The sequence below is a fragment of the Daphnia pulicaria genome, chromosome 7 (assembly GCF_021234035.1).
Source record: "Daphnia pulicaria isolate SC F1-1A chromosome 7, SC_F0-13Bv2, whole genome shotgun sequence".
NCBI classification, from domain to species: domain Eukaryota; kingdom Metazoa; phylum Arthropoda; class Branchiopoda; order Diplostraca; family Daphniidae; genus Daphnia; species Daphnia pulicaria.
Genome location: NC_060919.1, coordinates 18,100,755 through 18,113,371, shown reverse-complemented (window position 1 = coordinate 18,113,371; position 12,617 = coordinate 18,100,755). Strand labels below are relative to the sequence as shown.

Here is a 12,617-nt window from a genome sequence, read left to right as displayed (position 1 = left end):
ATCCCTTCGTCATTGTTCCCCACCACCAAAATCTCCCTTACTCGTGCGTGTATTATATAAAGCTGGCTGTGTGCTTTATTATTTGGCCTTTTTTAATCAAATGCTGAATCGACATCGACCCACTTGATAAAACCGAATGAAACCCGTGATGACGTTTAATTCAGGTCAAGCACGACGACGTTTTGTTCGAAAACAAAAAATGGTTTGCCCGCCCATGTTCAGCAGTTTTTCAAACTGACTGGTGCTATAAATTGAGTGTCGTGATTGATTTATCGGCACGGGGGACAGAAATATACCCCACGCGACCAGAATATCTACAAGAAATAGTGCGGGACTGGGTCATTGCGTCAATGCTTCTTCTATTATATCCCGCCCCGTGTCTGCAGTTTGCACGTTGCTACCGTATAGTCCATTTTACACTGTGTGTTGTATTTGCTCGTGAGCGTGTGCGTAAAATCCGGTCAGTGTTTCCTTCCTTTTTTATCCTTTCATCCCCCCTCCATACTCCGTCTGGCATCACGTCGGTTCAATAACACGGACCTTGACAGTGTGTTGAATTTGTACGTACGTCAATTGACACAATGTGCAGCAGCAGGTCCATTGTTGGGTATCTTTGCACGCGTTTAATTGCGTGCAGCGGGCGGGCTACGATTTTTCTACGGTCGAAATTCTCAATAAAAGCAACTAATAAATGGTTCTAGAGCAACTTTATACCGGCGATATTGTTTTTAATTATGTTGTTATTTGTTTGGAGAACCCGAAAACATTATCCCGAGATCATGTAACAGGGAGGGGGGGGGCGGTCATGTTTGATGGCTGAATGGAGATGAAAGAAAACAAAAAGAGGATAAATGTTTTTCCAAGGACCCTCACCACCTGTCGAGGATTCTCGTATGTAATAGCACTGTGCACACACACAAGTATCAGTGTGTGTGTGTGTGGTACCCCTCCACCACCCACTTTTAACTCCCCGCTTCGGGGCCGGAAGTGGGAGGTTTCGATCGAATTCACGACAGACACGCCGAAACAAAAAAAGAATTGCTCACGCTTCGATGCTCACATCTAGCGGTCGTAATATTGACTTTATGATTAAAACTGTTGCCATTGCTATTTGGCTCTTGTTATTGTTAACAGTTGGGTTCACTTTTCACTTGTCATCGAAAACACATTTATTCGCCACAGAAACAGATAAGGAATTTCTCGGTTTTGCTGATGAAGGTAATACTCAACTTTATTCTCGAAACAGTCTCGTGCCAATTCCTTTCCAAAACGAGACAAATCTTGCCTAATAACAAATGCTATGAATTAGAGTTTCCTAATGGGTTTAATGGGGGGTCATTTCGAAAAATACCTCCTTTCTTTAGGGTTTAATTCTAAAGAAAGAGGCTGCTGAGCATGTCTTGTCAAAAGAAATGTCTACATGCATGCATAATTTATGTGCATGTTTTGGAAAACCAGTAGGATGACTACATTCATGTTGTTGGGATTTCATATTACTTCAGCTTGAATGAATGAAGCATGACTCATCTGTCTATACGAATGTTGGGAAATGAAGAAAAGGTTTCCCAATTGGGACGATGTAAGTGATTTACATAATTCTACTGAAGACCTTCCAATCATGTTGACTGATATTGTACCAATGTAGGCCTACCATTTAGTCTGAATAATAGTGGCTAATGGTATTTCCATTTGATTAAGTAATCTCATGTGATCTTGTAATTTTTATGCAAGATATATCAATTTTAAATTTGTATGCATATGCTAACATTTATTTCCATTAATGGGAACCAATAGAATAGTGATATATTTTCCTATTTTTTAAAGATATTCATGATGTTATCCTAGAAACTTTCACAGTTTTCTTTATGGTTTTGCGCAGAATGACATGACCAGGAACCAGGAGCTTCCAGCATCGTAAATTTTAACAGCACGCTGCGATAAAAGGTGTATCGTACCCCTACAGACTCAACAAAAGCTGAATATTGAATATCGCTGAATCTCATCTTCTGTTGAAGACGCATCATACCTGGTGAAGTTGATTATATTGATTCCGAAATCTGCCTGTCGCCAGCTCTCTCCAATTCCTGTCCTGTTGCTGAAGGTACACCTGTTTCGAAAGTCAAACTATATCCAAAGAATATTCATTTTTCAGAATAGAGAGTTTTGCCGAGTAGGTCGAAAGTTCTTCTTTAGCTAAAGCTAAAGCTCTTGCTTTATAGCTAACTTACTTATTTTTCATTTATGTTTGCATCGGAATGGTCTCTGTTAATTCTGAATCCGCCATACTGACCTTTCCAAAGGCAGTGATCTAATGAATGATCCCAAAAGTTGAACGTTAGTCTTCCTTTTCCGATTCATTTTTTATTGATCGTCGCGCACTGGTGCTTAGGCTTAGAAGTCTGAATTTTGTTGTGTAATGCTTTATTGCAGTTAGTGGTTTCGTCTCAAGGATGTTTTCGGAGATTATTCGCTAATTAAGTTAAAATGATCATTTTCTGCCTTACCAGCGCTTGTACCAGCGTTCACTGTCTGGTCTTTCAATTTATTTTAGCTTTCAAAGTCAGTAACTGTGTAACTGTTTCTTTTAAATGTTTCCATAGTTTTTATTACTTTTGGGTGTCACTTAACATTTTTTTTTTTATTTGAATTTTCCGAAGGGTTACTGAACGAGTTTTCGTTTCCACCAGTGAAGTTTTAGTTGTCGATTGTCTCACATCCTTGTCTCACCTCCCTCTGAATCCCAAAGAGTTACTACTCCAAAGGTGAAATAATGGGTATAAACTGAATAAGACAGCCTTCGGTTTTGCTCCCGTGATAGCGGTATTTGTTCTTCTCTCATAAGTCATATTATGTATTTATTTATTTCAACCTAATTATTTAGGTATACTCAAGTAGAAAGAATACAAACAAAAGGTAAATTAAAATTATTAATCAACAATACATCCAAAGATAATTATTACAATATTAATCATCAAAACATATTGTTGCAGATGGTCCCAATTGATGTCGGAAAATGGCGTTGGATAGTTTTCATTTTTTCAATCCGAAGTTCCTAAGTTGTCGGACGACCTGTACTGCCAAGTCGACAAAACCAAGAGGACCACGGCATCGGACCAAGGCGAAGAAGACCTCCGGGTAAAAAATACCTAAATTTCATTCGGGTTCATGTGTTTAACTGTTCATGTGTTTCATGTGAGTGTTGACTTGGTTTGAATTCGAAATTCAGAGACCAAGTGTGAAATGCTGTTTAAGCACGGACAATGTATTTAAATTTGAACTTTGAAACCTTATTGAAAAGGCTATTTGTTCAATTAATATAATGTAATTTTTTTTTTTTTTTTGTAGATCATATGCTATTTTTATTTTTTTAAATGAAAAAATGAAAAAAAATTCGCAAACATCCCTTTTTTAGCTGACATGTTACTTGAACGCTTCTTTTTTCTAACGCTGGATGACCATGGCCTTTGGTAATTTTAAGCTGTCCAGTGTCCACTAGACGGCGCGGGTGTCTTCGTTAAGAGACTGTAGAGTAGTGACGACGCGGTTGGAGAACATCACGTTAGTTATCACGGGGTAGGCTACTTTCTTTCCTGACATATTTCGTCATATTAATGTTATTTTGATATTTTCTGCTTGCGTTCTTTAAGGTAACTAACTATAAATTATTTATGTGATGAATTTACTGGTAAATAGCATACATTTCTACATGGCAGTTGCATGTGGTCTGAAACTGCTATAGATTGTCCCAAAATGTCGTCTCTGGAGGCTTCTACATATGCCAAGTAAACCTCAAAACAATTCATAACGAACTCTGCACATTGAATTCGCTTTTTTCCTCTATTGCAGGTAACGCGAAACATTCGCGAGGTAATTTCGAATTCGCTGACTTTCTAAGGTAAACCCAAAAAATCCCAATAGGAAAACGAAAAATACTGTCGCAGGTGAAACCGTAATGAAATATGCATGACTTATGTTTGAGATTTTATTACTTATGGCTTTTTTCTTATCTAGCCGAAAGATGGAAGTGGATTCGACATCCCCACTCAAGAATTCTATGATAATACCGACTTCGAGTGCATATTAACCAATTTAGAACTCGGTTTACCCATAGAAGAACGTACTCGAACGAAAAACAGTCCCCGACGAGTTATTGGAGTTGAGCAAGTAGTCGTTGTCAAATTATAATTAACCGAGGAATATCCTGACGGCCTTGATGTTCCTTTATTTCATGATGAATCTCAGCTTAAAGGGAAAGGCAATTATGAGGACTCATTATCGGAAAGCGAATTTGTTTCCAAAGAAGGTAAGAAGCTATGGTTTTTCAATTTTTCTGTCAACTGAATTAAAACTTTTCTTGTAAATGAATCAGAAGTTGCCACGACCTCTGGAAGTTCGGCGAAATCCAACCAATCAGTCGAGCCTAAAACCTCCACTAGTGGAGTTGCTTCGTCCTCATCTGGTAGAGGAACCAAAAGAACTCGGGCAACGGCTGTTGCTGTCACCCGGCAGAAAATTAAAATGCGACAATATCAGGAGGACGACGACTATGAAGATTCAAGCAACGCCGACGATATCGATGATGACATTTTGGTTATAGGTTTTTTTCAAATGCAGTTATGTTGCTGACCAATTGGCTTGTTGCAGCCTATACTGGTGAAAGATATTTTTGTGCATCAGATTAATTTTTATTTTTCAACATTTTAAATTCATGGCCGGGTAATCTCCCTGGTCGAGTCAGTCGGGCAGTGTCTTCACCTGCTTGACTGGCTGCAGTTTGAACCGGACGGTCTGTTTAAATAAGAATTTAAATCTAGAACAACGCCTCCTTTGAGTGGCCCGGACAATCCTTTAGGGTTTCCACTCCATCGAGGCACTTAAACGAGGGTACGTAATTACACGTTAGTCAAATTGCTTAAGCTACAAATTAAATTGTTTATATTACCCAGATGACGCGGAGGTGTTGCCCATTGAGGGGTTTTGGTGACAAGGAGTCACTGAACGAAACGCTAAACCAAATGAAAAATATTAAAAAAGGTAATGCTAGATACGACATGAAGCTTTTGCTTTCGCAGAAAATAATGTGAATTTGTTTACAGCCAACGATCCTTTTATCCTTTATATATCCGAGCCGAGTCCTTTCCGTCTACATTCGGTGTGAAGAGCAAAACCGAATTTCAACACATTTTACTGCTTAGCAACGAAAACAAAGCGAGTTTGAAAACATTGTTTTACTTGCGCATACTTAATTGTGGCAGAAACGCGTTGGTCATGCAACAGGGTGAATTTGTTCCCTTTTGTTCATGCAGCATCAAACGACACGCGATAGCTTCCGGCGGTCATCTACTATTCAAGATGGTAGACATGTCAATGTAAAAGACAGGGTGATAGCGCCTTTAAATGTTATTCATTAATGTTAAATAGCTGCTAGTAGGATGTCATTGTTGATTTGCGGTTACAAAATCCATAGCCCTAGATTCTGGTATTGTCATTCAATCATTTGATTTGCGTTTTAGATACTCCTAAAACAGTTGTGAAAATACGACCCCCCCCCCCCCCCCGCTTCTCCTGGATGGTTACTTAAGATCATTTAAGTTCATTTTTGAGTTATACGTTGTGAAATTAGCGGACGAACTCTGACAGTTTATCGAGCTTTAGCAATTGCGTCTAGTTTCTTATTTTATTAATTTTATTCAACCGTTTTATGAGAAGCTTTTTTTATATTTATAATTTACCTTTTGTTATCTTTTTTTTTAGATTTTCTTCTCCGACCGCGGGTGCAAGGATTATGTGTTTGAAACTTAGATAAGTTTGTAGCAGAATATTTTTTAAAAAGCCGACTGCCCTTCAAACGGTTCGAAATGGAAAATTTATTCATTCACCATAGAAACGAGTCTAATGACTCAAATGTCAAATGTGGCATTTTTAAAGTGACTAAAGTTTAAGCCATTATCATTTATGATTTGATATTTATTTTGATGGGTTTTGTAGACCCATCCCCAGCAACGTCGACCTGCAAAAAGAAAAAGGCCAGTTTCTATGGCCTTGACGCTCGAAGGTCATGGAGATCATTACGTAAAACGTGTCATGCAGTGGTGTAGAGGTTGGGTGAGAACGACACGTGTTGCTTCATTATCAAAAAGGTCCAATAGCCGCAAGGCTTAGGAGGTGAGGTGAGAAAAAAATCGTATAAAACGAGAGAGAAAAGGCGATTGAAACCAGTCGAGTGAGCATCTCTGACACGTCAACAACTCCATTCTTCGTCGTAATATCAGTTCGCAATCATGGGTTAAAACGTTAATGTTCATTTTTATTTCTAGTCGTAAATCATTTCTATCTTGGTTTCAGTTGTTGACATGACTAGTTAATAATGTTCAAATTGTGTATTGTATAGTTAATTATGGCGTTGTCTCGCTGCCGAGTGTTGTATCGTTGATGTCGACTACGAGAGAAAACTGCATAAAAGGAAAGAGTAAAGGTGACAGAAGTCAATCAAGTGAGCATCTCCGACCCGGCAACAGCTGCATTCTTCGTCGTATTACCAGGTCGCAATCACGGGTAAATATTCTGTATTTTTACGTGGAATTCTGTATCAATTTATATTTTTTTCTATTTGATCATATGACCTATGGAATATTGTCTAGTTAACTATGGCGTCGTGCAGCTATTGGTTGTTTCGTCGATATCTGGGTGGACCACTGGTGTGCTGATGCCCCTGGGTATGGCAGATACCAACAACTTACGCAACGACCAGTTACTACACCGAGGTTGCACAGTTAGGTTTACAGTTACACCACAGCTCATGCTGCTCCGAGCTACTACACCGAAGGCCAGAAGTTTTATTCTTCCCCGAGCTACACTACCAAATCGCATGTGCACACCTCCCAGGCTCCTAAGTACTACACCACCAAGGCACCTCAGACTACACAACTACGTATGCTGTCCTAAGTACTACACCAAGGTTCCAAAGTACTACAGCACTAAGGCACCGGACTACCACACGACTATATATGCTGCCCCAACCTACGACACCGAGGCTCCAGCTTATTACACCACCAAAGCGGTCGAACACAGTGGCGCCCAAGTACGATGGAAATCAGTCGAGTGAGCATCTCCGCCACCCAACACGGTAGCCCCAAAGTTTCGAACAAACTTCGTTTCAAATAGTGGAACGGTAAAGAGCGAGGGTGAGCTCTTTATTCTTGTAATTTTTTCGAACATGTACTAGTGACACGTTTTTCTTTCTAGTCTCTTTTTCGAATCAGACGAATTCTATTGCAATCCCTTAAATATAGCGGCGGCGTTGCAGTCGTACGTTGCCAACGCGTCGTTAAACTTGACATTTTTGGTTGGAAGGCCGAACTTCATGGTGGCCGTACCATCACCTACGACAAGTGTCTTATTGCCACAGGTAAACATTTTATGCTCAACGAAATTCGTTTTTAAAAGTCTCAATGATTACACCTTTCACCTTTATGGAATGTCGAATAACTTTGATAATCTCCCTGCTAAGGCTGCTAGCCATAAGCCATTTATTTCTGTGGTTCAAATCACTTAAAAAATTTCTTTCATTTTCTTGCTAGGTGGTAAACGAAAATCTCTGCCAATCCTTGATCGGTGTCCCTAAAGATGTCCACGAGCAAGTGACGCTGTTCCGCAACAGTGATGGCCAAGTCCTCCCTAACTATTTGAGCCAATGGACTTCCGAGAAGGTGGAAGCGGCAGACGTTAATGTGTTGCCCAAAGCTAATGTAGAGGGTGTAATTTTGGAAGACAACAATTTAATTAAGGTCAATGCGACATTGACCTTAAACGATGGTCAAAAGGTAATCATTTATTTCCAATACATGTCTTGGCAATTTTTATTAAATCTAAAAATTATTCCATCTTACTAAAACTGACCGTATTGTCGCTGCTGCCGGTTTGAACGCAAACACGGATTTGGCTGTCGCTTCTGATTTGGAAATATATTCCAATTTTGGTGGTTATCGAGTCAATGCTGAGCTTGAAGCACGATCGAACGTCCGATTGGTAAGAATCTTTGAACTTTTTTCATTCCATATTAATTGTAATACTTGTGATTAAAAATTAACCAACATTGACTGCTGTGCCAGGCTCTGATCACCACCATGCTGCTGTATAAGGGCGATTGTCTAGAGAGAAAAATACTGGCAACGAAACATGGATGAACAACTGCAGTGCACTGTCACCAAGTGCATTCTTCGTCGTATTATTAGTACGCAATCCGGTAAATATTCTGTTACATGGAGTTTGCCAGTTATTTAATATTAATGTTCCAATTATTTACCGCTTAGTTAACTACAGTGTCGTGCTGTTGTACCGTTGATGACTGGGTTGACCTGGTGTAGGCATGTTTCCTGGGTATGGTGGATACCGAACCGCAACGCCGCCGCCTTACTACACAATAACAACATACGCAACGACCAGTTCCTAGACCGTCAAGGCATCAGTGTTACACCACACCTTATGATGCTCCAAGCTACTACACCGAAGCCCTGAAGTTTAATTCTGCCCGAGTTACATCAATAAGGAGGTCAAATACCATAACGTGGTTTCCAAGTACTACACCGCCCAGGTATTGGAGTGCTACACGACTACGTATGCTGCCCCAGCCTACTTCACCTAGGCCTTGAGTACTACTCTGTGCTCAGCTACTACACCGAAGTTCCAGCTTATTACGTCAACCAAGAGTACTACACCGAAGCGCACAAATAAGACTCTGCCCCGAGCTACGCAATTACAACTGAAGAGGTACGCAGCAAATTCTTACAACACAGCGGCTGCTCCTTCGTACTACGTTGAACCGAAATACTATGAGTCTATGACTCAAGTTTACTACACCAAAACCTACGCTACTCCTAGCTACTACACCGAAGTCCCCAAGTACTACACCGAAAAGGCCGATTATTACGCAACCGCGTATGCTGTCAAAGTTTACTACACCGAGAAACCAAAGTGTTACTCTGCTGCAACCAATACCAAACAGAGGCTCCGGTTTATTACACCACCAAGGCCACTGAGTATTACACTACAACTAACGCTGCCCCCCGCTACTACACTGAAGTTCCAAAGTATTACTCTGCCCCGAGTTACCAAACCACTAAGGCACCTGAATGTTACGCCACGACCTACGCTTCTTCATTTGTCTAAAGGGAGGCTCCTAAATATTAGCTGAAATTGCAATTTTTTTTAATGGTGTTCAGATATGTACGTCATATGAAGTTACTAGTCATTGTTATTGTTGTTCTTCATTGAGAAAATAAATTTTTTAATGCGGGTAGTCATCTTGTAAGACTTTTCTTAACAACTCAAAGCCTTTTAACATTGTCATATTTCTATGCGATTTGTAGATGAAAAATAAGTTGTAAGAAAGTTTTAAGGGAATTGCTTTATTGTCCCACCTCCACCCACAATTCCACCTCACATTTTACAGACACATATAAACATACATACACTTAAGTTAACCCGTTGGCTGCCACGCCATACAACCCGTAGGTTGTTCTTTACTACTCTACGTGCCACGTCTGAAGGATCCATGACCAGAGTGGGACTTGCCATTGCTGACAAGTCCGGGCTGACACGGTGACAGACGAATCCATCACCGCATCGACAAGGGGGAACTTTGGTGCATTGCCTGATAACAGGCGCCTTGCGGCAAATTTTGGACTGGTGCGACTTTCCGACCCCGCGGCATGAAAACCACGAGGCCGAACAGCGCACGCAGCCCGTGCTGGGAGAACAAAGGCGTGGCAGACAACGGGTTAACTAACACTAACACAAACACAATAATTCCAACAATACTGATGATCCACGTTGATGACGAGTCTCGGTGACGGTGGCGATTGTCACTTTCCGTTTTCCAGTGATGGCCCCTTTCCATTGCCAGAAGTATTTTGTTGGCGCATTCTAAATCAGATTTTTAAAAATTGGATAGTATTAAAATAAAATACACGCAACCTAAATGTGAGTAACTTGTAAATGATGAACTTACATCCATTCACTCCACCGAGTTTCGTTCGCACCAGAAGAAGAGGCAATCCGACGGACTTGTGACGATTTTTAAAGATGAGAAAATCCATCTTCTCGACGTCTCCTCTGCGTTATCTGGATAAATACAAAAGAATTCTTATTAAGTGACATGCCAATAAAAGTTACATAATAATCACATAATACATACAAGTTCATTGATCTGGTTGTTTTGCTCAAAACTTTAAAGGCTAGCTTTAAATTGCTCAAAATCTACCTAACAATATTGAGAACTGAACACATAACATAGCTCACTTGCTAGTCTTTAAAAAAAATTCCGGAAGTAAACCGGAAGTAACCACAGCGCCTCAACCATTGAGCTGTCGTCAAATTAAACCACATAACCGTGATCTCCATGAAATTTGGGGTCGATTTGGTGTGATTTAAACGAAATCCAAAATTTGGTCAAAATCGAGAATTTTCCTGAACTATATAGTTCAGGAAAATTCTCAAAACCGGAAGTACGCGTACGTAAAAAACAAAACATGAACTTTACCAAAAATTTGACGAGGATCACGAATATGTGGTTTTTTTGTGCGTCAGATGAATATTCACTAAACTACTGACTGAAATGAGTAAACCGGAAGTAGAAAAAAAAGCAATTATCGAAAATTTAACAAGTGAGCTTTGTTGCTGGAATAGTAATCGTTAGTTATCACTAAATATTTCAACAAAATAACTGCCAATAAATGTTTAAAAAGATGTGCAGAGTAACTGAAACTGACTGTTTTGACAGTTGCAAATTTTCAAAAAGCCATCTAGCGTTACAAAAAAGAAACGTCCAAGTAAAACTTTGTTTGCGCGCAAGAAGGGTCTGATTTTGGAATTATTACACAGACACAGAGTTTAACGCAACTAGATTATTGGTAGATAATCTACGAAAGTTAGTCATTTGTCGGGTACCTGGGCATAATCCTGTGGTGACTAACTGCAAGTGTGTAACAGCAAAGGGTAGCTACCACTGAAGTGTTCCAACTCGTCGGTGAAGTAAGACAAGTTTTAGCAGCAAAAGCAGAGAAGCTAGATGAGCGTACGTCGGGAAGATATAAGGATGGAGTAGAACGTTGCTGGATGTCCCTCTTCCTTCATGGACAAAGGTCAGCATTGGCTTAAGGATCTATTACGTGCTCTGTAAAACAAAATGTATTGCATTAATGAAAATATAACAGATAATAAAGCATTTCAATCTTCACCTATACTAACAAGCACACTGAAATTTTCATGATAAAAAACCGTAAAAATGGAAATCACAGCAACCAACAGTGTTACTCCTTGGGTTGAGGTAAATTTCCTGATGCTGAAGAAAGTGTCATGAAGTATTGCAGTATCGTGGTGATAGATGATACTGATGCTTACCTTTATGATATGGGTGAATGGTGATGAATTTAGTAAGGCATTTGGCGTGGTGTGGTTGGTGTGGTGGGGAAATGCCTTGTATCCACACATTTGTATTCCACAATATGTGTGCTTCAAACTTGGGTTTTAGACTTTTGACAGCATGATGGGTCTATTGGATGGAAAGTGACTGAGCGCTAAGTCAACTTGTTGAAATGACTTTAAAAGGGTTGAGTTCAGTAAATTCATAAATTCTTACATTTTAATCTAATTAAGTAGCAAAGGAAACTTTAAGAAATAATAATGGAAATGTTCATAATAAATAATAACATTCATAATAATTGAGTATCATCACCTGTTTTGTTGTCTCTCCTCAGCTTCATCAATCTAGGCTTTATTTTGGTTGCCACCGTTACGGACTTTTTATCTGCTAGACTGCGTCAACCCGTAACGATAGCAACCAGCGAAAGCCCAGATTTTCACAGACTTCGCTACTCTTCCGCCTCTGGTGGTAGAAAAAGGAACGAATCCTTCCCCTGAGGCAGATATCATCATCGCCTCAAAAATTTGCCCGACCAGCTCCTCCTCCATTCCTCCTTCATGAAGGAAGTAGGCTATGCACAAAACTGTAACCATGGTGCTGTAACTCCTGTAAGCTGTAACGACCCCCCCCCTTCATCCCTCTACACACTAGGGCAGAATAGTTCAATCCCTAAACACACTGAAATATTTAGCCACCTAGTGACAGCCCTTAGCATCCACGGATAACTAGAGTGGGAGGGAAGAAAGATAATAAGAAAGACATCAAGATAAACCAAAATATTTGTCATCTCCGTGATTTAGTAGATTAAAAAAGCAAACTAGCGTTTAGAAAAAAGAAACGTACAAGTAACAATTCCAATAAAGAAACTGCGTTGTATTAGACTGACATCGGCGGCCATTGGGTCGTTGGATGGCCCGGCTAATGTTGCATCCGTATCCTAGGGTCCAGCCGGACAGACAACCCAAGAGGCAAGAGAAGCAAGAGAGGAGGTCTCGGGCACTCAACGTGAAACCGAGCACTAACCTTACCGATTTAGGCCGTTTGTGAGGGAGGTTTCGTCGGTAACTGCCGATTTTGCATTTTCCCCTTTTCTTTGACTTCACTCGTGACGACGATGATGACAGGAATTTCACAATACACACGACACCACCAAAAATTACCTGATTCTAAACTGTATGATTCATGCTGGGGAACA

General features: G+C 40.1%; 1 protein-coding gene and 1 long non-coding RNA gene across 6 annotated transcripts; one reads left to right on the top strand and one right to left on the bottom strand.

The window, feature by feature from the left end:
• The first annotated feature begins 1,100 nt into the window (after positions 1 to 1,100).
• On the top strand, positions 1,101 to 12,240 carry LOC124349128 (apoptosis-inducing factor 1, mitochondrial-like). 2 transcript variants are annotated; one of them, XR_006920099.1, is made up of 13 exons: positions 1,101 to 1,218; positions 1,880 to 2,101; positions 2,658 to 2,820; positions 2,882 to 2,913; positions 2,991 to 3,135; positions 3,346 to 3,573; positions 3,648 to 3,782; positions 3,847 to 3,941; positions 4,012 to 4,164; positions 4,243 to 4,303; positions 4,370 to 4,884; positions 4,947 to 5,034; positions 12,226 to 12,240. XR_006920099.1 is itself a non-coding variant. In XM_046799644.1 (6 exons), the coding sequence occupies exons 2-5, from the start codon at positions 7,364 to 7,366 to the stop codon at positions 8,116 to 8,118; spliced, it is 357 nt and encodes a 118-aa protein (XP_046655600.1). In that variant the 5' UTR covers positions 6,723 to 7,184; positions 7,246 to 7,363; the 3' UTR covers positions 8,119 to 8,245; positions 8,313 to 9,298. The 2 variants fall into 2 exon arrangements, 1 of the variants encoding a protein (XP_046655600.1); XM_046799644.1 differs by lacking the exons at positions 1,101 to 1,218; positions 1,880 to 2,101; positions 2,658 to 2,820; ... (8 more) ...; positions 4,947 to 5,034; positions 12,226 to 12,240 and adding exons at positions 6,723 to 7,184; positions 7,246 to 7,408; positions 7,581 to 7,823; ... (1 more) ...; positions 8,112 to 8,245; positions 8,313 to 9,298.
• On the bottom strand, positions 9,728 to 11,826 carry LOC124349172. Of its 4 annotated transcripts, none has more exons than XR_006920178.1 (6): positions 11,735 to 11,826; positions 11,401 to 11,646; positions 11,238 to 11,341; positions 10,948 to 11,173; positions 10,010 to 10,122; positions 9,728 to 9,924 (listed from the first exon to the last, which is right to left on the bottom strand). It is a non-coding gene; the product is annotated as an uncharacterized LOC124349172 (long non-coding RNA). The 4 variants fall into 4 exon arrangements; XR_006920177.1 differs by having other exon boundaries at positions 11,401 to 11,667; positions 11,735 to 11,819; XR_006920179.1 differs by having other exon boundaries at positions 11,401 to 11,598; positions 11,735 to 11,813.
• Positions 12,241 to 12,617: the final 377 nt, after the last annotated feature.